This window comes from Lampris incognitus, chromosome 17, assembly GCF_029633865.1.
Source record: "Lampris incognitus isolate fLamInc1 chromosome 17, fLamInc1.hap2, whole genome shotgun sequence".
NCBI classification, from domain to species: Eukaryota; Metazoa; Chordata; class Actinopteri; order Lampriformes; family Lampridae; genus Lampris; species Lampris incognitus.
Window position 1 is genome coordinate 11,892,095 of NC_079227.1, and position 23,718 is coordinate 11,915,812.

The 23,718-nt window shown below is 43.4% G+C and overlaps 2 protein-coding genes across 4 annotated transcripts; one reads left to right on the plus strand and one right to left on the minus strand.

Moving 5' to 3' along the window:
* Positions 1–576: 576 nt before the first annotated feature.
* On the minus strand, positions 577–4,831 carry zgc:112496 (uncharacterized protein LOC541336 homolog). The gene is made up of 7 exons (XM_056297231.1): positions 4,705–4,831; positions 4,062–4,222; positions 3,835–3,928; positions 2,892–3,051; positions 2,229–2,381; positions 1,704–1,902; positions 577–590 (listed from the first exon to the last, which is right to left on the minus strand). Exons 2-6 carry the CDS (start codon positions 4,184–4,186, stop codon positions 1,724–1,726), a joined length of 711 nt encoding a protein of 236 aa, XP_056153206.1. The 5' UTR covers positions 4,187–4,222; positions 4,705–4,831; the 3' UTR covers positions 577–590; positions 1,704–1,723.
* Positions 4,832–4,901: 70 nt separating this feature from the next.
* Positions 4,902–23,472, plus strand: wdr24 (WD repeat domain 24). Of its 3 annotated transcripts, XM_056297228.1 has the most exons (12): positions 4,902–4,940; positions 5,413–5,537; positions 5,663–5,739; positions 6,066–6,550; positions 10,765–10,942; positions 13,316–13,988; positions 14,497–14,609; positions 14,698–14,825; positions 17,572–17,676; positions 18,212–18,552; positions 20,131–20,315; positions 22,706–23,472. In XM_056297228.1, the coding sequence occupies exons 4-12, from the start codon at positions 6,070–6,072 to the stop codon at positions 22,872–22,874; spliced, it is 2,373 nt and encodes a 790-aa protein (XP_056153203.1). In that variant the 5' UTR covers positions 4,902–4,940; positions 5,413–5,537; positions 5,663–5,739; positions 6,066–6,069; the 3' UTR covers positions 22,875–23,472. The 3 variants fall into 3 exon arrangements, with proteins under 3 accessions (XP_056153203.1, XP_056153204.1, XP_056153205.1); XM_056297229.1 differs by lacking the exon at positions 4,902–4,940 and having other exon boundaries at positions 5,415–5,537; positions 18,215–18,552; XM_056297230.1 differs by lacking the exons at positions 4,902–4,940; positions 5,413–5,537; positions 5,663–5,739; positions 6,066–6,550 and adding exons at positions 7,525–7,659; positions 8,031–8,173.
* Positions 23,473–23,718: the final 246 nt, after the last annotated feature.

The following is a 23,718-nucleotide window of genomic DNA, read 5'->3' on the forward strand; positions in this document are numbered from 1 at the left end:
TCCATTTGATACTTTGTCACTGACATATTTAAGACAATACAATTCACGATATCTAAATTCTCAAAACTTTTGCAGTTGCTCAGTTTAACGGTTTGACGTCTGGTAGGACTTGCCTGGAAAGAATGATAGCATATTACACCTACACTGTAGCAGCATCGTAGATGGCAGCTGGGTAGAGTTTGAAGACGAGAAGATGTCGAGGCTAGTGGGTGTCCGGATAGTGTAGCAGTCTATTCCGTTGCCTACCAACATGGGGAATCGCCAGTTCAGATCCCCACAGACACAACTGGCCATGTCTGCGGGTTGGAAGCCAGATGTGGGTATGTGTCCTGGTCGCTGCACTAGCGCCTCCTCTGGTTGGTCGGGGTGCCTGTTCAGGGGGGAGGGGGGAACTGGGGGGGAATAGCGTGATCCTCCCACGCGCTACGTCCCCCTGGCGAAACTCCTCACTGTCAGGTGAAAAGAAGCAGCTGGCGACTCCACATGTATCGGATGAGGCATGTGGTAGTCTGCAACCCTCCCCGGATCGGCAGAAGGGGTGGAGCAGCGAACGGGACGGCTCGGAGAGCGGGGTGATTGGCCAGGTACAACTGGGGAGAAAAAGGGGAGGGGGGGGGGGGGAGTCCAAAAATAAAATAAAATGTTGAGGCTATCAAGTAGGTATGGCAGAACAAGCTGGTAGATCTTTACCCACAGATTGTAAAACATCAATAACTAACACTCAGGTTCAACCATGCTATTATGTTCCACGAAGGGGAAGGTGCCGACACAACAGCACCGGTGACTCTTTCATTTCAATGGATCTCTGGGATTTAAAATGGTCAAACACAACGGCATTTACTAGTGTCACCATAGGTGTCAGTAAGTTCAAACAAAAATGACAAATCTTCAGGATTGTAACTTGACGCCAACTCTCAAAATAGGAAGTCTTTTCCCAGTACAGCTGAAGAAGTCATATCTCTGCTGCATGAGCTGCTAACTCACATTGCTAACTTGGTGCCAAGCTTAGGAGGTTCAATCTCAACCACTAGACCAGAGGTTGTGCCAAAACAGCGTTTACACACAACAAAGAAGCTATTTTTCTCTGGGTCATTAAGAAACTTAAAGGGGGAAAAAAACTAAATTTACGTAAATATGGATGATTTCTATCAAAGTCCTCATTAATTACTTCATGATCTATTGTACTTTTTAAATGTTCTGAACGGAACCATTTTATATTGTATATATATCTATTTTTGTTTTATTTTGTACTGTTCATTGTACTTGCTTTAATTTAGGAACAATATGAAATAAAGAACAATACTGTGGGAACATCTCTACTGTCCCCTTGCTTTTTTTGAGTCCGTTTTACAAAAATCCTCATCAGCTAATAACCCCACAGTAAACATCAAGACTGGCCCCAAATTATTTTGGTTTCCTGGTAAACCCAAAGTCCAACTGGACTAATCGTAATACATTTTTGTAATTGCAACAGATCTGTGTTGTTTATATTATAGCCTGATGCTCGGCATAATACATCATTTATCATCCAAGTTGGATGACGGGCCCTTTGAAAAATATCGGAAATGTTCACTCAATAAATTATGAGTGAAAATTAAATGCAGCCCAAACCCATGTGGACAATCAATACATTTTCACATGAAAGATTTATTAGCACTACAGAAATAACAAGTTATACAAAATATGTTAAAGGCAGTTCTCACATTAAGATCTGGAAGTCATTTTATTTGGTCCTCCTCTTCATTGGTCTCTGATGTGTGTCAGAGTCGGAGGGCTCATCTTTCCCAGCGCTGCCTTTTACATCAATGCCCTTTAGGAGCGGCAGTTGAAGCTGATTGGCTACTGCCCACGTCCACAAACATAGCTCCACCCTGTGGGGTGTCCAATCCTGCTGGCTGCCCGCTGAGAAAAGGGAGGACAAGCCAACAAATGGCATCAGTACAGTCGTGGATTTGGGGATTCCCTCAAACTCGTTTTAATCCCGTCTTCAACAAAGGCAACAGGGAGGGAGGATGAAACAAAGCAAACACACTGTTCTTTTTTAAGAAACTCTATAGTGTGCAACAAGGGGACTTGGTCTATAATGAGCGCCCCAAAATATATACACAGAGAATCTGCTTTTTCATGGTGCTCTTTATATCCATCATAAAAACTCCAGATGAAGGAGAAAGTGAAAAAAAAAAAGCTTCTCACTGGACAAATGCATCATACTCCAGTGACTGTCTCACCTTTGTTAAGGGTTTCAGTGCGCTCCACCACCTTATCCAGATACAGGGTGTAATGCTTGGCTGTGTACTGGATGGGCTTCAGTCCAGGGACACTCTCCACAGCCTCGTCCGACATGAACGCAGCCTGCTGTGGGGCTCCTGCTGCCAAAACAGCTGCAACAAAAACTGAACAGTCAGACAGAGGCCAAAATGAACTGTGGCACTGGACCACATAGCGGATAATTCCCAAAGACCAATTAAATTTAAACAGTGTACAGGGATGTTAAGTCACTCACTCCTGCTGTTTGAACTTTGCTCAGTATACTTAATGAGGACTGACCAGTTAGTCCATAAAGAGGACTGGAAGGGATCATCTTTCAGAGTGATTTTTTTTATTTTGAGTGTTATGACCACTGCACAGAAAGCAGGCTAGCTTTAGTGTTCAGGATGATTAACAGCTAAATAAGTTTGCAAATACTTAGTAGTTTGTTTCAGTGGAATGTTTACCATAACGAGACGAGGAAAGTCAAATTTAAAACCATTTAAACCTATGAAGATGTATCTGCATATGTAATGTAACTAGCCAAGATTATCCAAACATCACATCTGTTCATAAATAAAGAATCTGATACTGATAGCTATTTCTGAAAGTTCCCCAAACCAGGATGTGGAGTGTACACTAACCTGAGGCCGTGGCTGGGCCCAGGGCTTTGAGGGAGCTGAGCTCTGCGATGGCCGCCCGCATATCCGGTAGGAAGCTGAAGGCCTTTTTGGAACATTTCTCCACAGTCTCCTCGCTGTTGGAAGCCACTAGCTGCTGGAGCCGCGGCCGGAACTTCCCTCTCTCCGGAAGGGAGAGCAGAGATAATGAGTTACTACTGTCGCATCGAGTGCCGTTATGCTGGCACACGCGACTCAGAATCCGAATAACTTCATCAGTGCAAGGATACATAAGGAATTTGCCTTGGTTGTCTGCACTACAACACACAGCAGGTTACATTACATTAGAAAAATACACAGGATACATGACAAGGACATATAACTTAGTGCAAAGACAGCACATCAATGGGCAATAGACTGTAACAAACATTATATAATGCAACATATGAGCTATCTATAGCGGTTGGGGCCGAATGGGGTGTCAGTTCACAGATGCCGCTGTTGTAGTTGATCCTTCTTGCCGTTGCTCCTTTTGATTCAACACTTATACTACTCTAAGTGCTCATCTTTACTTCCAGTTTTTATTCTTGGTTTTTAATAACACTTTTCTACACTGTTGTTGACTAATCGGTACTACTGGATAGGATATTTTATTGATACTCTTGGACAGCATTGGTTTTTATGGACAGTGCAGGACTCTAGTACCCTCTACAATTATATAGTACACTAAAATTATATAGTTTGTATGGTTGTCACTATGCAAGTCAGCATTATTGCACAATTTGAGTCCGCTTGCTGCTGCACTATTTAGTTTCCCTGCAGTGAACAATAAAGTTTTATCACACAAGTGTAATGCAGAAAACATGCTATAAAAGATTCATCCCATGTGAAAAGATATCACTAAAGAGCCTGGTCTGGCAACATCTTGTTTACATTGTGATTGCTTGGTCTGCATCTGTACACTTACTGTAAGTTTCCACTCCATCAGCTTCACCAGTTCTGGTAGAGTGATATACTTTTCAGGTCGATTAGTGATGGCTACAGGTAGCTCCTCTTGATACCTAAGGCAGAAATACAGGTTTCCTTTTAAAACAAAACAAAAAAAAGACTTGCCGAGTTAATTTCTTATGGAAATCAAGCGAGGATGAATTTAGATCTTAGTTTTTTTGTCAATGAGAGTTAAACTAATAATACCATTTGTCCAGTTTCAATAGTTTTTCAGACTTCTTGGCCTTGGCCTTGGCCTCCATGACCTCCCAGTATTTATCATACAGTCTTCTCCATAGGGTTGGGTCCTCACAGGTAAACAGAGCACTCATGGCTGGGTGATAAATGTTTAAACATTAAACCGTTTCCTGCAGAGTCAAATTAACAGGAAAGATTCCGTTACAACCGTCACGAGTAGCCTACACTTTTGTGCCTTTTCAGAGGAATGGAGTGTAACTATAAATTGACAGACACGATGATGTATTACTGCTCGCGCCAAGCCTCCCTTATTTGACTCAAGAATGAAAATCATCATTGATTTCTCTTGTGGGTTGTGGGGACAGCGAGACCACAAACGAACGGGACGTTTCGTGTTGCTCCCCAGTGCCATGCAAGCTTGATTCATGGACACAGCATATAAAACTACAGCACTTAGCTGGTTCCACACAAGAAAACCTCCAATAATAATTCAATGCCGTGTTGAGCAGCTGAGATGTAAAGTTATGCAAAAGGCAAAGCAAAGCAAAAAAAAGCTTTTGGTTACACTGAGTTGAGATGTAAAGGAATCAATGCACACACACAAAAAAAAGCTTTCTGAAGAAGTGTTGACCAGGAGTTTGAGATCATTTACCTGATGGCGAATAAAACGCGGCTTGATATTCCCGTTGTTGGAGGCGCAGTTCGCGCGAGAGCCGGAAGGAAAATACTACTTCCGTTTGTGCAGAGTGAGCACAGGCTTCAGAAGGTTAGCCCTTTAAATACTTTGTCGTTTAAGCCGACTTGAAAGTTTTAATTTACGAAAGAAAACTGGACCACACCCGATATCATCGACCATATCCGATGAGTTATTAACTTTGGAAATAGACGGTATTTCTTCTTAAAAGCGTGCTTGTCGGCTAGTTTAGCTAGCGTTAGCTAACGTTAGCGCCACATCAGCTCATGTTTACGTTGCAACGAGCGCAACTATTTTTGAAAATAGACACAACCAATGATTTCAGCGCACTTTAAATCACCAGCGCTGTAACTATCTCGCTGAATCTTAAGTTAAAATACATCAATTTGTTAGTTTTGGAGTGAAACTTGTTCAAACAGGTGTCTAAGGTACCCTGCAGCCTTTATGGGGTCAATGCCCTGGAGTCCGTTAAACCCACCGCATCAGTTGTTCGCACTGTGGCCAGGAGAGCTTGTAACCAAGATGAGAAGCTAGTTGTAATTTCCAGTCGCTTCAGGATCAGTTTGTCGTGTGCTGTGAGGCCGCTTCCGTCATCTAAAGTGTGTCTCTCCGCCCCTCTTTTTGCACGTCGGTGTGGCATTTTTGGAGTGGTTTAACTTCACCCAGGGCCTCTTGATAACGACTCTGTCTGAAATCAGAGCTTGGAAAAGCAGACCGTTTCATTATGTGCTTCCCGCACAGGAGGGTGACTGTTTTGTTGCAACGAGCTGCAGTGGGTCATTTGTCTGTAGGTAAGGACACCGTTTCGACTAATGTATTATCCACAAAACTAGCCAGTATGAGACACGTTTTGTTGACCTTTAATGTACAGGAATTGAAAGGTTGCTATGTTGTCGACATGCCAATTTCTCATTAGCCTGTCAGCTCTGCCATGAGTCCATGAAGAGGTCTGTGTTCCTTTAGACGTTGAGAAGAAAAACGCCTCTGCTTCAAGTAAGTTTCTCAGCCAATGAGTTGCATAAAATGATAAAATGAAAATTATACTGGATCTCGTTTGAAAGCTGTTTCCACCATTACTACCCATATTGCACACATCATAAAAACAGATATCAAAGTTGGCTGGGGTCCATCTTCTGGTGAAATTTGGCATTACCATAAAACTTTTTGCATGATGGTTAGGAGATGCTTTGAACTGACATTTGTTCAAATCACATGCCGCAGGGGCCAGTAAATTTGCAAACCACATAGTGCAGCTTGACCACTGCTGGTCCCCTGTACTGTCCCTGAGACAAAGCCTTATCACTCCATCCTCTCCACAGGAGCATGGAGAAGATGTCGCGGGTCACCACTGCCCTCGGCAGCGGCTCCATCAGTGGGCGCACAATGTTCTGCCACCTGGATGCCCCCGCCAATGCCATCAGTGTGTGCCGGGATGCCACGCAGGTGGTGGTGGCCGGCCGCAACATCTTCAAGATCTATGCCCTGGAGGAGGAGCAGTTTGTGGAGAAGCTTAACTTGCGCGTGGGCCGCAAGCCCTCACTGAACTTCAGCTGCGCTGATGTGATGTGGCACCAGATGGAAGAGAACTTGCTGGCCACTGCCGCCACCAACGGGGCAGTGGTCACCTGGAACCTAGGCAAGCCGTCCCGCAACAAGCAAGACCAGCTGTTCACTGAGCACAAGCGCACAGTGAACAAGGTGTGCTTCCACCCCACTGAGGTGTACATGCTGCTCAGTGGCTCCCAGGATGGATACATGAAGTGCTTCGACCTGCGCAAGAAGGAGTCCGTCAGCACTTTCTCAGGTAGGAGGCAGTCTCAGTGATTGTTTAGGTTTTATTGCTTAAGAAGAAATTAGGGATGGGGGGGGGTACAAAAAGGACCTGCGCATTGCTTTCTACTGACTCATGAGCATATGCTAATGTAAACAATTTCATCTTGGGATAAGGAATCAAATTGCCCATGACAAATGAATACAGCTAAAGTGATATCACCACAACCACAGATGAAGATATGAATCATCCCTGGTGCAATTTATTTTCTTGTAGATTAACATTAACACTGTTGTTAGACGTTAAGGGGATTTCCCACATAGTCCACATGGTAAAATTCAACACCAAGTGTCAAAGAACAGCTTAGAAATGAAACCTAACATCTTTATCACATAGAGGAATGTAAGAATGTTGAGCTCTAATGGAGAAAAGGGAAATTTGTCTAATGAAACCAAAGTAATGGTTTTAAAGGACCACTTCGCTGATTTTCAACCATCTTTAGCTATCCGAATTGTCTCTGGGATGTAGTTGCGAAATCCATTCTTCTTCCAGCACCAGCGCTGTCATTGGACATGTCAGTGACATAGTTGGTGATACGGAAGAACTACAGGCAATTTCAGCTTGGATTTCTAGTCTCCGCCTGTGCCTCAGCCAGGGGGCGTTCTACAGATGCCACTCAAAAACAAAACTTCCTTGCACTCTTCGCCTTGTATTGGAAACTATCTACATTTCCAACAGCGAAAATGGCATCTCAAAATATGCAGAGGATCTTATGGATGAGGATACGTTTTACTATGTTTTGGATATTCAACTGTATTTATTCAAGCCAGAGTATATGACCGAAGAAATGCAGCAGAGAGAGGCTGAGACTGCTGCTGTATTAGCCGAACAAACGGATATGGCTGGCGGGGTCATTCAGAACCTGAGCTGCCGAGAGCAAACAGTGACTGGTGGTGCTTTTGCTCAAATTGCCCTCCGATGCCAACAGAAACTGAATCATTCTGCTGCAAGGAATTTCAGCATGGGCAATTTTTGTTGGATGCTGTCCCCGATGCCAACCCCGATACTTTTTCAGGATCCCGAAGATAAATCCGGAAACAACAACCAAGACCAGCAGGGCTGAGAGGGCAGATGACCATTGAGTGAGTACGCTATGTTTTGGCCATTAAAGTAATTGCTATAGGCTAGTGTGTTGATATATGGCAACACTGGACAAGCGGTTTTCACAACACATTTATACTGATTGCATGGCAACCGCTTGTTACCTATAGTATATTTTCCCATGTCTCACTAAATTTCCTGTTGGCAAGCAAAGTGCCCTATCATATTAGCCAAAAAGTTGCCCAGCGTATTGTCACCCTTACATTATTTGTTGTCTTCACTTAGATAACTTGCAGTTACAATGATCACCGTGTTTTGTGTTTACAATAGCTGGCAACATTACGGTATATGATCAGTACCTGTAGCCTCTTGATGAATAACCACCTTCTTCCCTGTCTTTTGCTCTCTGCAGACAATATCATGTGGCTACTTATCGTTTGTTTTTGTTTTTTGTTGAGTGGGTACTGCAAGGGGTGAAACTTGACAAAGGGAACCGTATCGTCTTGCCTGCCTGTGTCATACATCACATCAGAGCCAAATATCCTCCCCTCAATGGTCAGTACAGAGGTCATGTTATGTGATATGCTAGACTTTGTTTAATAATGCTGTTAGACTTCAATGCAGCTAACAATGGGCACTTTCCCCTTGAAGCTTGCTGGGACTGATCTAGACTTTGTCTTGTCAAACTATGATGTGCAATATGCTAAACATTTATTTGAAAATTGAATATTACATTGTAATGATTTGGTTTGAATAAAGTTTTTTTTTCTATATAAACTTGAATTTTTTATTTTCACATTAATGGCTATCAAACAATGGCTGCAGGTATGCCTATGACAGATGCATGCAAAATCATACCTGCTGGCATACGCAGAGGTCATGCACATTTTACTTCAGAGGCAATATGCATTGCATTTTCTTCCAAAACAGGACAAAGGATGGTTTTTTGGGAGAGGGTGATATATGGTTAAAATAAATCATTTTTGGCAGAATGGGAAAGCTGTTGCCTTTTGGGTGAGTTTTCTAAGTGAGATGGAATAAGTGCTTTAAAAACCCATTTCACCGTGTTGTGGAAACAAACACTTGAACAGAACCTGTTATGCACTTTTTTAAATCTAGGCATTCATTCATTCATCTTCAGCCGTTTCTCCGGGGTCGGTTCGCGGTGGCAGCAAGCTGAGTAGGGCACTCCAGACGTCCCTCTCCCCAGCAACGCCCTCCAGCTCCTCCTGGGGGATCCCAAGGCATTCCCAGGCCAGATTGGACATATACTCCCTCCAGCGAGTTTTGGGTCTACTCCGGGGTCTCCCCCCAGTTGGCCGTGCCCAGTAAACCTCCAAAGGAAAGCGCCCAGCAGGCATCCTAATCAGATGCCCGAACCACCTCAACTGGCTCCTTTCGATGCCAAGGAGCAGCGGCTCTACTTTGAGCTGCCTCCGGATGTCCAAGCTCCTCACCCTGTCTCTAAGGCTGAGCCCAGACACCCTACGGAGGAAATTCATTTCAGTCGCTTGTATCCGTGATTTCACCCTTTCGGTCACTACCCAAAGCTCATGACCATAGGTGAGGGTTGGACCGAAGATTGACTGGTAAATTGAGAGCTTTGCCTTCTGGCTCAGCTCCCTCTTCACCACAACTGTCCGGTACAACGTCCGCATAACTGCTGATGCTGCCCCAATCTGCCTGTCAATCTCCCGCTCCATCCTACCCTCACTCATGAACAAGACCCTGAGATACTTGAACTCCTTCACTTGAGGCAACAATTCATCCCCTAGGCATTTAGTAAAAAAAAAAATATATATATATTAAGACCCAGAAAGGATGACATATCAATATATAGTACAACATTTTTATTATATTTTTGAAAATGCCAGTTTTCTCTCCATGGCCAAGATGTGTTCTTTCAAAGGTAACAAGATCTATCTGCAGCGTGGCATGACTGCCTGAAAAGACATTTCAGAGTACATCCTTTTCAAACTGCGTGACTATTCCAGGTTTTGCATGGCTAAGAAAAACTACCAACATAATCGGAATCAGAAATACTTCATTCATCCCCGAAGGGAAATTGGGTCAAGTTACAGTTGCTCAAATTCTAGAAGAGAATATATAAGCATAAGTGGACATTATAAAAAAAAAAAGAAATGTGTAAAAATGTGCATTATACTACCATATATAGCAGTGATATATATAGAAATAAGAAATATGTCAAAATATATGCAGAATATGAATGCAGTACTAATGCAGTATAAATATACATCAGAGAATTGCACAGTGGAAATATCCATCCCTGTTGTAGCAATCTGCTGCAAAATGCAAACAGCATGCCCAAATATTTCCCAGTACTGATTTATTTACATCGATCAACATCTGCTGGTAATCGGTGGTAGCTTACGCTTACTCCTTCCTCTCTCTTCTTTCTGTAGTTTTCGCCTCCAGGCACGATACAACGAGAAGGCACGTTTGTTGTCAATAAAAATTAATCCAATTAAATTAGCTGTTTTTCGGTTTTCTGATCGAAGAGTGAAGATGTTAAGACGCCGTTCTTTGTACACCGAGCCACAAGAAGCGGGTTTTGGAAGGATTTGGGGTTTGGGTGCAATGCATCCTGGTACATTTAGGCACTGCCGGCATGGCTCCGTGACCAGGAGAACTCGGATTTCTCGGTCAATACAGCACGCACTGGGGAATTTATTGCTTCAGTTGACTACATTTGCCATCAAAACTGATTGGACAGCCACGTAAAAATCAGCGAAATTTCCCTTTAATCAAGAGACCAATTTATGCTTGTTGTTAGTGACCACTTTTTAGTTGTATTCAGAATTGGTATCATTAGTAACTGTATATAACATCACAGCTATATGAAGGGTAACTTGATTGATTGATTGATTGATTGATTAATTGATAATACATGTAGAATATGACCATATTGGTAATACTGAATCAATTTACGTAACGTTTTCTGTTGTCATGCAAGAGACACAAAGTTGATTCAATTCAATCTTAATATTGGAGCCCAGTAGTAACCATCACAGTTTCTGGAAAAGAAATATTAGTTAATTTTTTTAGCCACCAAACAATCGCAGACTTCATTGCAACCATAAATAGTAATGGTTTCCTCCCGTTGTCTCTTTCCTTGTTTACTCAAGGCCAGTCGGAAAGCGTCCGGGATGTCCAGTTCAGTATGAAAGATTACTTCACCTTTGCTGCCTCCTTCGAGAACGGCAACGTCCAACTCTGGGATATCAGACGTCCAGACCGCTACGAGAGGATGTTCACTGCCCACACCGGCCCCGTGTTTTGCTGTGACTGGCATCCAGACGACAGGTACCAAACTTTTTGACAAATAGATAAAATTCATTCTTTTTTAAGTCCAGAAGATTAACATGCAAGTCATTGTCCTTTTAGATACTTTTTATTGCTGGTTTAATAAGACAATAGGTAGTCTAAAAATATCAAAATTATTTAGTTTAGTTAGTTGCTCATTTTAATAGTGACTCTCATGATACATCGTTTTTCGTCTTAAACATAGCAGCAGAATTCAGAGGAGGAAGTCAGGTTGTGGTGAGTTGAAGAAACAAAGTTATTGTGGCTAAGAGGCAGATATGGCAGATAAAAGGGCTTCCAGGTAGCATAGCGGTCTATTCCGTTGCCTACCAACATGGGGATCGCCGGTTCGAATCCCCATGTTACCTCCGGCTTGGTCAGGTATCCCTACAGACAAAGTTGGCCGTGTCTGCAGGCGGGAAGCCGGATGTCGGTATGTGTCCTGGTCGCTGCACTAGCAACTCCTGTGGTCGGTCGGGGTGCCTGTTGGGGGGGACTGGGGGGATAGCGTGATCCTCCTGTGCGCTATGTCCCCCTGGTTAAACTCCTCGATGACAGGTGAAAAGAACCGGCTGGCGACTCCACATGTATCAGAGGAGGCATGTGGTAGTCTGCAGCCCTCCCCGGATCGTCAGAGGGGTTGGAGCAGTGATGTAATTAGCCAAGTACAATTGAGGAGAAAGGGGGGGGGGGCGAAAAAAAAGATATGGCAGATAAACTGGTAGAAGATCTTTACCAGTACATGGTATGACATCAACGGCTACTCGGGTTCAGCCATGTTGTTTTTGTTTGGCAGTGGGGAAGGTGCTGACAAACGGCACTGGTGACTTTATTTCATTTTGAATGAACCTCTGGGATTTAGAGTACTCAAACACCACTGATATTACCAGTATCACCATAGATGTCCCATCCACCCATAGTCCGAACCGCTTATCCTGCTCTCAGGGTCGCGGGGATGCTGGAACCTATCCCAGCAGTCATTGGGGCAGCAGGTGGGGAGACACCCTGGACAGGCTGCCAGGCCATCACACAGGGCCGACATACACACACACACACACACACACACATAAATTCATACCTAGGGGCAGTTTTAGTACGGCCGATTCACCTGACCTACATGTCTTTGGACTGTGGGAGGAAACCAGAGCACCCAGAGGAAACCCACACAGACAGGGGTAGAACATGCAAACTCCACACAGAGGACGACCTCCAAGGTTGGACTACCCTAAGGCTCAAACCCAGGACCTTCTTGCTGTAAGGCGACCGCGCTAACCACTGCGCGACCGTGCCGCCACCATAGATGTCAATAAACAAAAATGGTTTCATTAATTACCCTGAACTCATGTGCTATAGGCGCAATAAACCAGAGCACCCATGTAATTTCTTTTATTTGGTCATTGTTTTTCAGCTGCATAACATATACGACAAATACGAATCTTTTTTTTTTTTCTTTTTTTTTTTTTACTTCTTGTTCTGTCATAAGTGTTCCATCTGAGCAACCCACCCAATCAATTTCACAAATAAAACGGATTTTGATTATAACGGTTGATACGGGAACAGTTAAGGTTGTTTTGCAGCACAAATTGAATACGACATTTTTTGATTTTCTATTTCAAATAGTGTAGTATTTGGTGTCTGGGCTGTAAAACTCAAAGGGTTTTTTTCCCTCACATTTCTTTTAATCTGTTTTTCATATTGTCTGGGACTGGGGGTAGAGCTTTTTCCTCTTTGCTATTGTCACTGCATATCTACCAGCGAGTAGGATTTTTTTGGTCTCACTTCATGACCCTATATGGGTAACATAGAAGATGGCTGATATTATTATCTGCAATGTGTTTTGTCATGGTTTCCTGCTGGCTAAATGTAGCTGCCCAAAGGAACTTTGCAGAACCTGTGCTTGTTTTTCTTTCACATGATCCCAGATAAGGCAGCATTCGCACTGAATCCGGCAATCCGGCACCTTCCTGCAGGGTTGTGCAGAGATGTGAGCATGTCACTACATGGCTCATATCTGTAACAACATAATGTGAACTTAAACCCCCCCACCCCCCGAATCCAGAAGGTGGCAGTCTAATCACTAGCTTATGTGACTGGCCACCGCAGTGTGATGTCAGGTTGCATTCCAGCAGGAGTTGATTCTGGTTATTCTTCTTGCTGGAGATGGCTGCAGCATTTTTTTTTTTTTTTGCTGAATCCCCTACAGTACGCACTGCCACAGCCTAAACACACTACCCTCGTTCAAATGAATGGGAGGACTGGCATTTTTCATGCATTGCCGGATTCAGTGTGAATGCAGCCTAAGAGTGTTTAAACATTTGCTTAGATTGGGTGAATCTGGTTGTCTGCCACTGATGGATGTTTTTTGTTCTGTAGGGGGTGGTTAGCCACTGGTGGCAGGGACAAGATGGTGAAAGTGTGGGACATGACCACCAACCGGGCCAAGGAGATCTACTGCGTCCAGACTATTGCCTCGGTGGCACGGGTCAAGTGGCGCCCAGAGAGGAAGTGGCACGTGGCCACCTGCTCCATGATGGTGGATCACAACATCTACGTGTGGGACATCCGCCGCCCCTTCATCCCTTTTGCCACCTTCGAGGAGCATAAGGACGTCACCACGGGCATCGTTTGGCGCCACCAGCATGACCCTTACTTCCTGTTGTCTGGCTCCAAGGACAGCACACTCTACCAGCACATGTTCAAGGATGCCAGCCGGCCCGTGGACAAGGCCAATCCCGAGGGCTTGTGCTTTGGGCTGTTCGGGGACCTGGCCTTTGCGGCTAAGGAGAGCTTAATCAGCAGTGAGGGCAACAGGAAGCCCTACTCCAGCGGAGACCGCCGCTATCCTATTTTCTTCTTCAAGAAGCCTGACCCGACAGAACAGTTTGCGCATGTGTCCAGTGCCCTCAGTGTCTTTGAGACAGACCTGGAGAGCAACCGCATGGACTGGTTTGTCAAGACGGCACGTCTGTACCTTCTCAGTGGGAAGCCCTTCTCTGAGCTGTGTGATCACAATGCTAAAGTCGCCAAGGAGCTCAACAGACCTCAGGTCAGACAGAGCATTGCAGATTGTTCCACGGAAATTATATTTGAAATAGAATTGACTGTTTGCAAAATTTCTTCAAATCCCACTTCCCTTAGTTACACTTGATATGTCTGACAAACTTTCAAGATGAGCTGCTGTTATAACTTCAATATCACATCAGCATGGTAAACATGCCCTGAAAGGTACTGAGTCTGTCTTTCATTTTGCCCAACAACAACTTCTCACCATTTCCCTTTCTGTTAGCTTTGTCTTTTCATTAATCTAGCATTATCTGTCATAAAGTTGTGTTAAAACTGCTCTTTGTTGCTTTTAATTGGTTGTGAAAGCAATGTCACATGTTGGAGGAAGTAGAGACTATTACCAAGTGGTGACTGGTTGATTGGTGTTTTCAGTCATTATTTTGAGAAAGGTCACTTCCCCAGAAATACACCTTAATGTTAATTAGGTAAACGTTAGTTATGTTGTATGGTGTAAACAACTTAGAAATGTCTTCCTCTTTTCAAATGTGAAGGTTTCTACCACATGGTCCATGCTGAGAATCATGTTTTCAGACCCAGCGAACCTCACAGGGCCTGGCCCAAACCACAACATTAGCAAACTTGGCAATTTGCCTTTAATGAACAGGTATGACCTTTTACCACAGAAAACTGATAGCGCCAGCTACTTGTTAGAGACATTAAAGAACCATTTGATGTGGATGTGTGCCTTCCAGTTTCAATATGAAGGAGATGGGGGCAGGAATGGGTCCAGAGAGCCGACTGGACCGCAGTAAAGGTGAAAGCAGACAGGACATTATTCATCTGGAACCTGGGAATGCCCATATCGGCAACAACAATGACGGTAAGGCTCCTTTCGGATGCTTCAGTCCATCACCAGGTCCTCAGGTCTTAATGTCATTCTGTTACTCTGGATGGTCTGCACACTAGATGACTGGTGTTAATTCACTGCTGCTGTTATTGAAGAAGTCATCAACAACAGACATATTATTAATGTGGCACCTGTTGTGTTGTTTCTGTTATTTTGTGTGTTGTTGTTTTGTTTCCAATGACTGTAATTTATGTGTTAAATTTCTGTTAGCAAGCAAGTTTAATTATATAGCACATTTCATACACAGGGCAAGGAAAAGGAAACAACCATATAATTAAGAGAGTAAATAAAAACAAATAGCAAAAATCATATATAAAATATAATTAAAAGAGTACAAAGTACATAAAATGTAGTTTCAATTAGTAATTACAAAGAGTAATATAATTAAAAGACAGGTACTATAAAAAGAAAATACAAAGTACAAAAAAAAATAGAATAAAAACATAGTCACTTCCCCACCAGGAGTGACTAGAGATCGACTTCCAGAATTAAAGTGCAGTTGGAATGAGGTGCAAGTTTTAATGCTCAATCATAGGCAAACAAAAAAAGAGAAGAAATGTTTTTAACCTAGATTTAAAAATTGTGATATTTGGGGCACATCTAAAATCTGCTGGTAGTTTGTTCCAGTTGCATGCAGCATAACAGCTAAATGCTGCTTCACCGTGTTTGGTTTGGACTCTAGGCTGAACTAACTGACCTGAGCCCATGGATCTTAGAGCCCTACCCGGTTTATATTCTTCGAGCATGTCAGTGATGTATTCTGGGCCTACACCACTCAGTGATTTGTAGACAAGTAGCAGCACTTGAAAATCTATTCTGTAACTAACTGGAACCCAGTGTAAAGATTTCAGGACTGGAGTAATGTGCTCTGTTCTCTTGGTCTTGGTTAAAACTCTAGCAGCAGCATTCTGAATAAGCTGCAGCTGTTTAATAGTCTTTTTGGGGAGACCAGTTAAGAGACCATTACAATAATCAATTCTACTGGAAATAAAAGCATGGATGAGCTTCTCTTGGTCATTTTGGGATACCAGACCCTTGTTTCTGGCTATATTTTTAAGATGATAGAAGGCTGTTTTAGTGATTGCTTTGATATGGCTGGTGAACGTGAGCTCCGAATCTATTAAAATGCCAAGACTTTGGACTTGGTCTTTGGTTCTTAGAACTCGAGACTTGAGTTGTTCATTTATGATAGTTCTCTTTGTTGCCCAACACAATAATCTCTGTTTTTTCCTTATTTAATTGAAGAAAGTTTTGGCTCAACCAATTATTTATCCGCTACAAACAGTGACACAGTGAGTCTATTGGGCTGAGATCATCAGGTGAGAGAGCCAGATGTATCTGATTATCATCTGCATAACTATGGTAATCCATGTTGTTGCTCTGAAGAATTTGGCCTAAAGGCAGCATGTATAGATTAAACAGGAGAGGTCTGAGAACAGATCCCTGGGGGATTCCACATGTCATAGCCACTCTATCAGATTCATAACTGCCAATGGTGACGAAGTAACTTCAGTCTTCTAAATAAGACCTGAACCAATTAAGGACTGCTGCGGAAAGTCCTACCCAATGTCCCAGCCTGTCCAACAGTATTCTGTGACCTACAGTGTCAAATGCCGCACTGAGATCAAGTAAAACCAGAGAGGATATTGTACTTGAGTCAGTATTCAGCTGTATGTCATTTAACGCTTTTATAAGAGCTGTTTCAGTACTGTGGTTTGGTCGAAAACCTGATTGATATTTGTCAAAATGAGTTCAAAAAATTGCCGAGTTGATTAGAAACAACTTTCTTGATGATCTTAGTTATAAAAAGAAGATTTGAAACGGGTCTATAGTTATTTAACACAGAGGTATCCAGAGTTCTCTTTTTTAGGAGTGGCTTAATGGCAGCTATTTTTAGTGACTTGGGGAAAGGGCCTGATAGCAGTGAGCTATTAACTATTTGATGTAACTCCATTTTTACAGAGTTAAAAATAGTTTTTAAAAAATCAGATGGCAGTGTGTCGAGACATGTTGATGATTTAAGATGCGTAACTGTTTCTGTTAGAGTTTCTTGATCGATGGTATTAAACTGTGACATAATGAGCAGATTATTTCTAGGTGATCGTAGAGACTTCATAGTTTTGTTGCTTGACTGTGTGGTGTTGATGGTCTGTCTAATAGTTTTAATTTTTTCACCAAAAAAGAAAACAAATGCATTACATTTCTCTGTGGAGAGGAGTTCTGGGGCTATCTGGTTTTTTTTGTTTTGGTTTTTTTTGGGGGGGGGGGGTTGTAAGCTGGTCAACCATGGCAAATAGAGTGCTGATATTATTAATGTTCCCGTTAATCAAATTAGAAAAATGTAGCTGTCTGGCCTTGCATAATTCATAGTTAAAATTATAAAGGCTTTGTTTATACAAGTCGTAGTGGATTTGAAGTTTAATTTTCCTCCATTTGCGTTCAGCTTTTCTGCATTCTCTTTTCAGGGTTCAACTGTATGAATGGAAAGCAGGGAAACACCTCAGACTGGTCGCCAGTCTGTCATGAGATTCACCCTCACACCGTTCTTACCAATTTCCCCAGTTCACCTGCTATGCGTGACTTTGGACTGTGAGAGGAAACCCTCATGAACATGGGGAGAACATGTAGACTCTACAAAGAGGGCTAGAATTTAACCATCAGTGCTAACCACAAAGACACCATAAATAAAGTTCATCGTTCATTCTGTTTTCCCCTGCAGAGAACGAAGAGACAGAGGGCAGCGAGGGCCAGGCAGAGTACATGTTTGGTGATGCTGAGTTGGATGACGATGACCTTTACTCCATGGAACACGACAACCAGACAGGTCAGCCTCTGTCCAGCCTCTGAGGCTTTCCAACCTCAGTCAGCGAACGAGAGCCTGATTTCAGAAGTGGCAGCAGCACCATGTAGTCTTGTTTCTGCTCAAATTCTTTAGCGGGTTAATTGAAAATTTAAAAAAATTCAAATGAAATAAGGTGAGTTTCTCTTTGAGCGATTAAACGCCTCCCTTTGCGCAAGATGAAATCAATGAGAACAACATAGAATAATGGAGAGTGGTTGAAAAGAGTTGCCAGGAAGAAATTGGGAAATTGCAAAGATATTTTCAGCATTCTTTATCACATTTTTGTATCGTCAGCTTTTACACTTCTCTTTGATATTTCAATTTTGCTAGTCTTATTCACAAGTATTACAGTTTCACATAAAAATATCTCATTATAAATGCAGCTGGTGTTTATTTCATTATCGGTTGCAAAAAGTTATGTACACAGCTGAATATTTAACTCGAGTGAATCCTGGGCTTGTTTAACGGGATTGGGTGGCATCATAGAGCACCTCCTAACTGAGCTCACTGTGTCCAGTAGAAGAACCGGAATACACGCTGCCCCAGGAGGCCTTCCCTCTGCGCCACGAGATCATGGATCATCCCTCCGCCCCCGAGCACCTGCAGCAGGACAAAGCCGACTCGCCGCACGTCAGTGGCAATGAGGCGGAGCTCACTTGCTTGACACCCATTGAGTCCTTCTCCCTCATCTCCATCTCCCAGCCACTCTACAGCCCCCAACTGCCCTCCGCCTTCTTCTGCCCCGTGGTGCGTGACATGCTTGGCTACTACGCTGAGCAGGGCGACGTGCAGATGGCTGTGTCCATCCTCATCGTCCTGGGCGACCGCATCCGCAAGGAGATTGATGACCTCACCCAGGTCAGTGACAGGACGGTCAACTTGATGATGCGATAAATGTTTTATTATGAAGCTGAATTAATACCTGCTTCGAGGGGCAGTAGTGCAGACTGTCTTTACACCATGACACGATGTGAACTTTATATTTTTCTCTCGATTTATCGTTGAAGTTGTTTCACGTCATACAGTAATCAACAGGATTCATAAACACATGATATGACTTGGCTGTCAGTCATATAAGCAAACATACTTAGAATATGACAAAATCTTCAGACTGAGTCAAGAGATGTCGATACAGGAAGAAAAAATAAAGTTGAATCAGTTCATCTGGACACAACATTTATTGACAGAAAGGTGTCATCACTCATCTAAGTGACCTCTTCAGTCTTAACTGACTGCAGGTATCCCCACCCTTATAAACAATACAGTGGCATAATGACCAAAACCAATGACCATTTTCATATGCAAATATGGGCATCCAAAAGGATCCCTGCAGTCAGTTTAGACTGAAGAGGTCACTTAGATGAGCGATGAAACGTATCTGTCAATAAACGTTGTGTCCAGATGAACTGATACAACCTTCTTTGACCAACTCAGAGTATTTTTAAACTTTAAAACGTGTCTGGAGGGGTACTTTAAATATTCCATTCAAGATGAAGGGAGAAAACATGATTTGGTGATGAGAACTGAGAGTGGAACCTAAATACTAGTTCAAAATAATGAGTTAATCACCTTTTTGACTTACTTAAATTCAAATTCAGACACGGTGTTTAGACTTTATCCTACTGAAAGTTTCACATGTAATTGGCACAATAAATTAACAAGGGTTCCAGTAAGACCAGTAAATCTTAAACCAACAGAGCTGGGATTAAAAAAGATACATTCGGGGCGTGTGGGTAGCATGGCAGTCTATTCCGTTGCCTACCAACACGGGGCTCACCGGTTCGAATCCCCGTGTTACCTCCGGCTTGGTTGGGCGTCCCTACAGACACAATTGGCCATGTCTGCGGGTGGGAAGCCAAATGTGGTCCTGGTCGCTGCACTAGCACCTCCTCTGGTCGGTCGGGGCACCTGTTCAGCGGGGAGGGGGAATAGCGTGATCCTTCCACATGCTATGTCCCCCTGGTGAAACTCCTCACTGTCAGGTGAAAAGAAGCGGCTGGCGACTCCACATATATCGCATGTGGTAGTCTGCAGCCCTCCCCAAATCAGCAGAGAGGGTGGAGCAGTGACTGGGATGGTTCGGAAGAGTGGGGTTGGCCAGATACAGTTGGGTAGAAAAAAAAAGGGGGGGGGATCCAAAAGGAAAAAAAAAGAAGAAGATACGTTCATTTTTTTTCCATTCCATCCATCTATCCATTATCCAAACCGCTTATCCTGTTCTCAGGGTAGCTGGGATCCTTGAGCCTATCCCAGCAGTCGTTGGGCTGCAGGTGAGGAGACACCCTGGACAGGGCGCCAGGCCATCACAGGGCATTCCGTAGTCTTTGTAATCTCGACTTCATCGAAGTGATGATGGGCATCATGCAGAATCTCACAAGCAAAAAGTCACTGATCGCTTTAGTATTTAGAAACGTAATGTTCTACCTCCCATTTCAGGAGCACTGGTACACGTCCTACATAGACCTGCTGCAGCGTTTTGAACTCTGGAACGTCTCCAACGAGGTCATCAAGCTGAGCACCTGCAGCGCCATCACCTGTTTCAACCAGGCATCTACAACTCTTCACATCAACTGCAGCAACTGCAAACGGCCCATGAGCAACAAGGGCTGGATCTGTGACCGGTACGGCCTACAGTTATTTCTCTAAACATCCCACACTGTGTTTGTGTTGTTTTGTTTGATAGATCTTGAACGTAGTGGTTCATTTTGATATACAGGATTCCAGATCAGATCCTTCCGTTTTCCAGCTCATAAAAAAATGAATTGGGGTGTAAAAAGGTCAACTATAACTATGTCACACTGCATTTTTGGACTGTGCATTTGATTATGCCACAGTTGCATATTCTATTATCTGTTTGGGAGGTGGCAAGTATTGGGGGAGGTGGCGAGTATTGGGCTAGATGTCCTACTTGTTAAAAGGAATGCGAAGCGGTGCGGTGGCCTCTCACTTCCTGGTGTAGTGATCGCCGCGGGTCCATCAGGACCTTAGCATATGGCCGCTCCTACGCAAATGTGTCCGCAGCAGCACCTTCTCCTGTTTTCACAAAGTCTGCTGCGGGGGCGACCAGGTTCCCGGTGGTATAATTGGGTGGGTCGATTTGAACTCGTTAGCCTTGGTTGGCAGCCAATCTTGGAGAAGGACAACTCTGATTTCAAACCCGGGTAGATGAAGCTCGTTAGCCTTGTCAGGCAGTTCATCTAGGAGGAGGAAAACTCTGATTTAAACCTCCGCTGCCTTGCGGGTATACTCGTATACGGGAAAGGCTTCAGGAAGAAACCCTGAGGAAAAAGCTGCATCCGTCTCCATTGCCAGTCATCTCGCTAGTCTTGCCACTGATAGTAGGTGGTCTCGGACAAGAGAGTGGGGCTGATGATGCGCAACTCTTCCTCACTTTAATCATCGTGCAAGTCATCAGTCATCCATCACAAGACAACTAGATGGTCCTCGTCGCTGCAATGGATGAATAACACAACACATCTGTTTGAAATTGATAATTGAAGGGGGTCCGCGGTGGTGTAGCGGTCTAAGCATCGGCTTTGTGTCGATGCAGTTGCCCACTGGGGCCGGGGTTCGCGCCCAGGTCTCGTCAGATCCGACTATGGCCGGATTCGATGAAGCAGCGATAATTGGCAACGCTGTCTTCGGGAGGGGGGCGGAGTCGGCTTGTGTTCGTCACATGAATGCGTCTCTGTGTGTGTCGGAAAAAGCAGTGGTTCGGTCTGGATTCACCGTGTCACGAAAGTGGCGAGGCTTCTCCTTTGAGACTGCCGGCCGGAGAGATGCAGTTGGCAAACGCATGCAGTACGAGGGTGGAAGTTTGAACTAGAATAGGGAGCGATTGGCTACTAACTTGGGAGAAAAAGGGAAATATCAGAAAGAAAAAAAAAGAAATTGATAATTGAAGTATAATTGAAGAACATTTTTCAGTTTTCAGATGTTCTGACATCAGTGGGCAGAAACTGAAAAAAGATTTAAAACTGTTGGAGATTAATCTCCATGGCCATGGTTTTAGACTTGCACCACCTTCTCCCACCTTGCTCTCCACCCTACAAATTGTCAATTTTCAAAAGTATGTACGTGCGGTACGTACTTGTGAAAATTGACAGGACATGCTGAAGACATACATTACATTATCCTTAAAATGGAGATAACACAGGAAACATATCTGTAGTCATATTATTCTTGTCTAATGAGGAGGCAGACATGACTGCTTCATGACCTTTGAGCACATTGCTTCTGACTAAATAGTTAGTTTAGCTTATTTACACAACCATAACGGCAAGAGTCATAAAATTCGACTGAAACTGAAACACTTATTTTGTATGGTTTCTTTTTACTGGAAAAGTACAAGTTGTGGACCTTCGCTCAGCCAGTCTTTTTTGTTCCCTGATACTCGTGATGTCATCAGACACAGGCGCAACATACAGCCAATCAGATTAAATCATCACAATATCAAACCCCGCCCACTCTCAACACCAACCCTTTGCTTTAGTTGTCAATCAAAGTCAGCTCATGAATATTAATTAGGTATAGACCGCTCCCCCACAGTGTTTGAGACAACTGAGAATGCTTATGGATAAAGGTATAAAAAATACAGTATTAGTTACTTACAAATAAAATAGATACTGCTTAAGGTTTCATTATGCCATCTTCAAGGTTTTTAGGCATGAAAAGATAAAGCTGAATAATTTCAGTCGAATTTATTTTGAAAATGTATAAGAGGGCGCCCTCCAGTGACTCAAGCAGATAAACACACATACTTTATGGTGGGTGACAGAGATGGTGATGGGCTGGCCGAGAATCCGTTAGACCCCGTCCCACCTCTTAACTCTTTCCTGGCATTTTGCTGTATTGTCTAAACAAATTAGAAAATATTATAAATCTAAGAATCCCTGAGAGCATTTTTTTTTCCAGATTTAAGTTTACTTTTATCATCCCACGATACAATCTCTGACAGTATTTTAATGAACTCGGTCCTGTGACCTTTCTCCCCCTTCCCGTCTCCTCTCAGGTGTCACCAGTGTGCCAGTGTTTGTGCCGTGTGCCACCATGTGGTGAAGGGACTGTTTGTGTGGTGTCAGGGCTGCAGCCACGGGGGACACCTGGAGCACATAATGAACTGGCTGAAGCGCAACACCCACTGCCCAGCTGGCTGTGGTCACCTGTGTGAATACACCTGACCCCCAGAGGTCACGTAACTAGCTCGCTTTGGAAATGGGTTGTAACAGTCCTTTATCCAGTTCAACTGGAGAACACGCAGCACAACCCAACAAGACGTCTTCAACAGAAAATGCACCCATGTCCATCGCCTATGGTCCTGTAGGGAAGCGGGTTGGCCATAAAGGACGGTTTTCAAAGTGTGGTTGGAAGTTCGGTCCATTAACTCCAATGAAGAAAGGAAATAGTTGGTTGGAGGTTCCGAGCGCTTTCCTCCCACGAAGTCAAAGACAGCTGTTTGAAAGTAAACATATCAAATTTGTACATTTTCATCTGCCAACGAGTTGCCTTTGTTTTTAAATTCATTTGTGAAACGTGAAGGACCACGCCGGCACAAATATTGGACAGACATTCAAAGCCAAGCACAATAACCCATGACCTGTATTTCTTCTGTTTTGTTTTTAAATCCATCCTGTTTGGATGGATTTAATCGCTGTTGTCAGGTGGATTGTTAATGTGTGTACTGCTTCTGGAGCACTCTGGATAACGCAAAACTATTTCATAAAAGATTATTTACAGCCGTTGAGCGCCTTCTGTCTTTGACAGGAGTCTGTTAAAGCAATAAATATCCTAAGTATGGTAAATATTATAAATGAATACAGACGTCCGCTTCATCCTGGGTGGGGGATATCTAAAACTCATTAGTGAGAGTGGTTTCTAGCTACGTATCCCTCATGTTAGAATTTTATATTTATTTGGCATGATAGATTAACACTCTTTTGTTCTGCACTCAACAGATAACAGCCATTTAAAATGCCTTTGTCTGGGCGCCTGGGTGGCGTAGCGGTCTATTCCGTTTCCTACCAA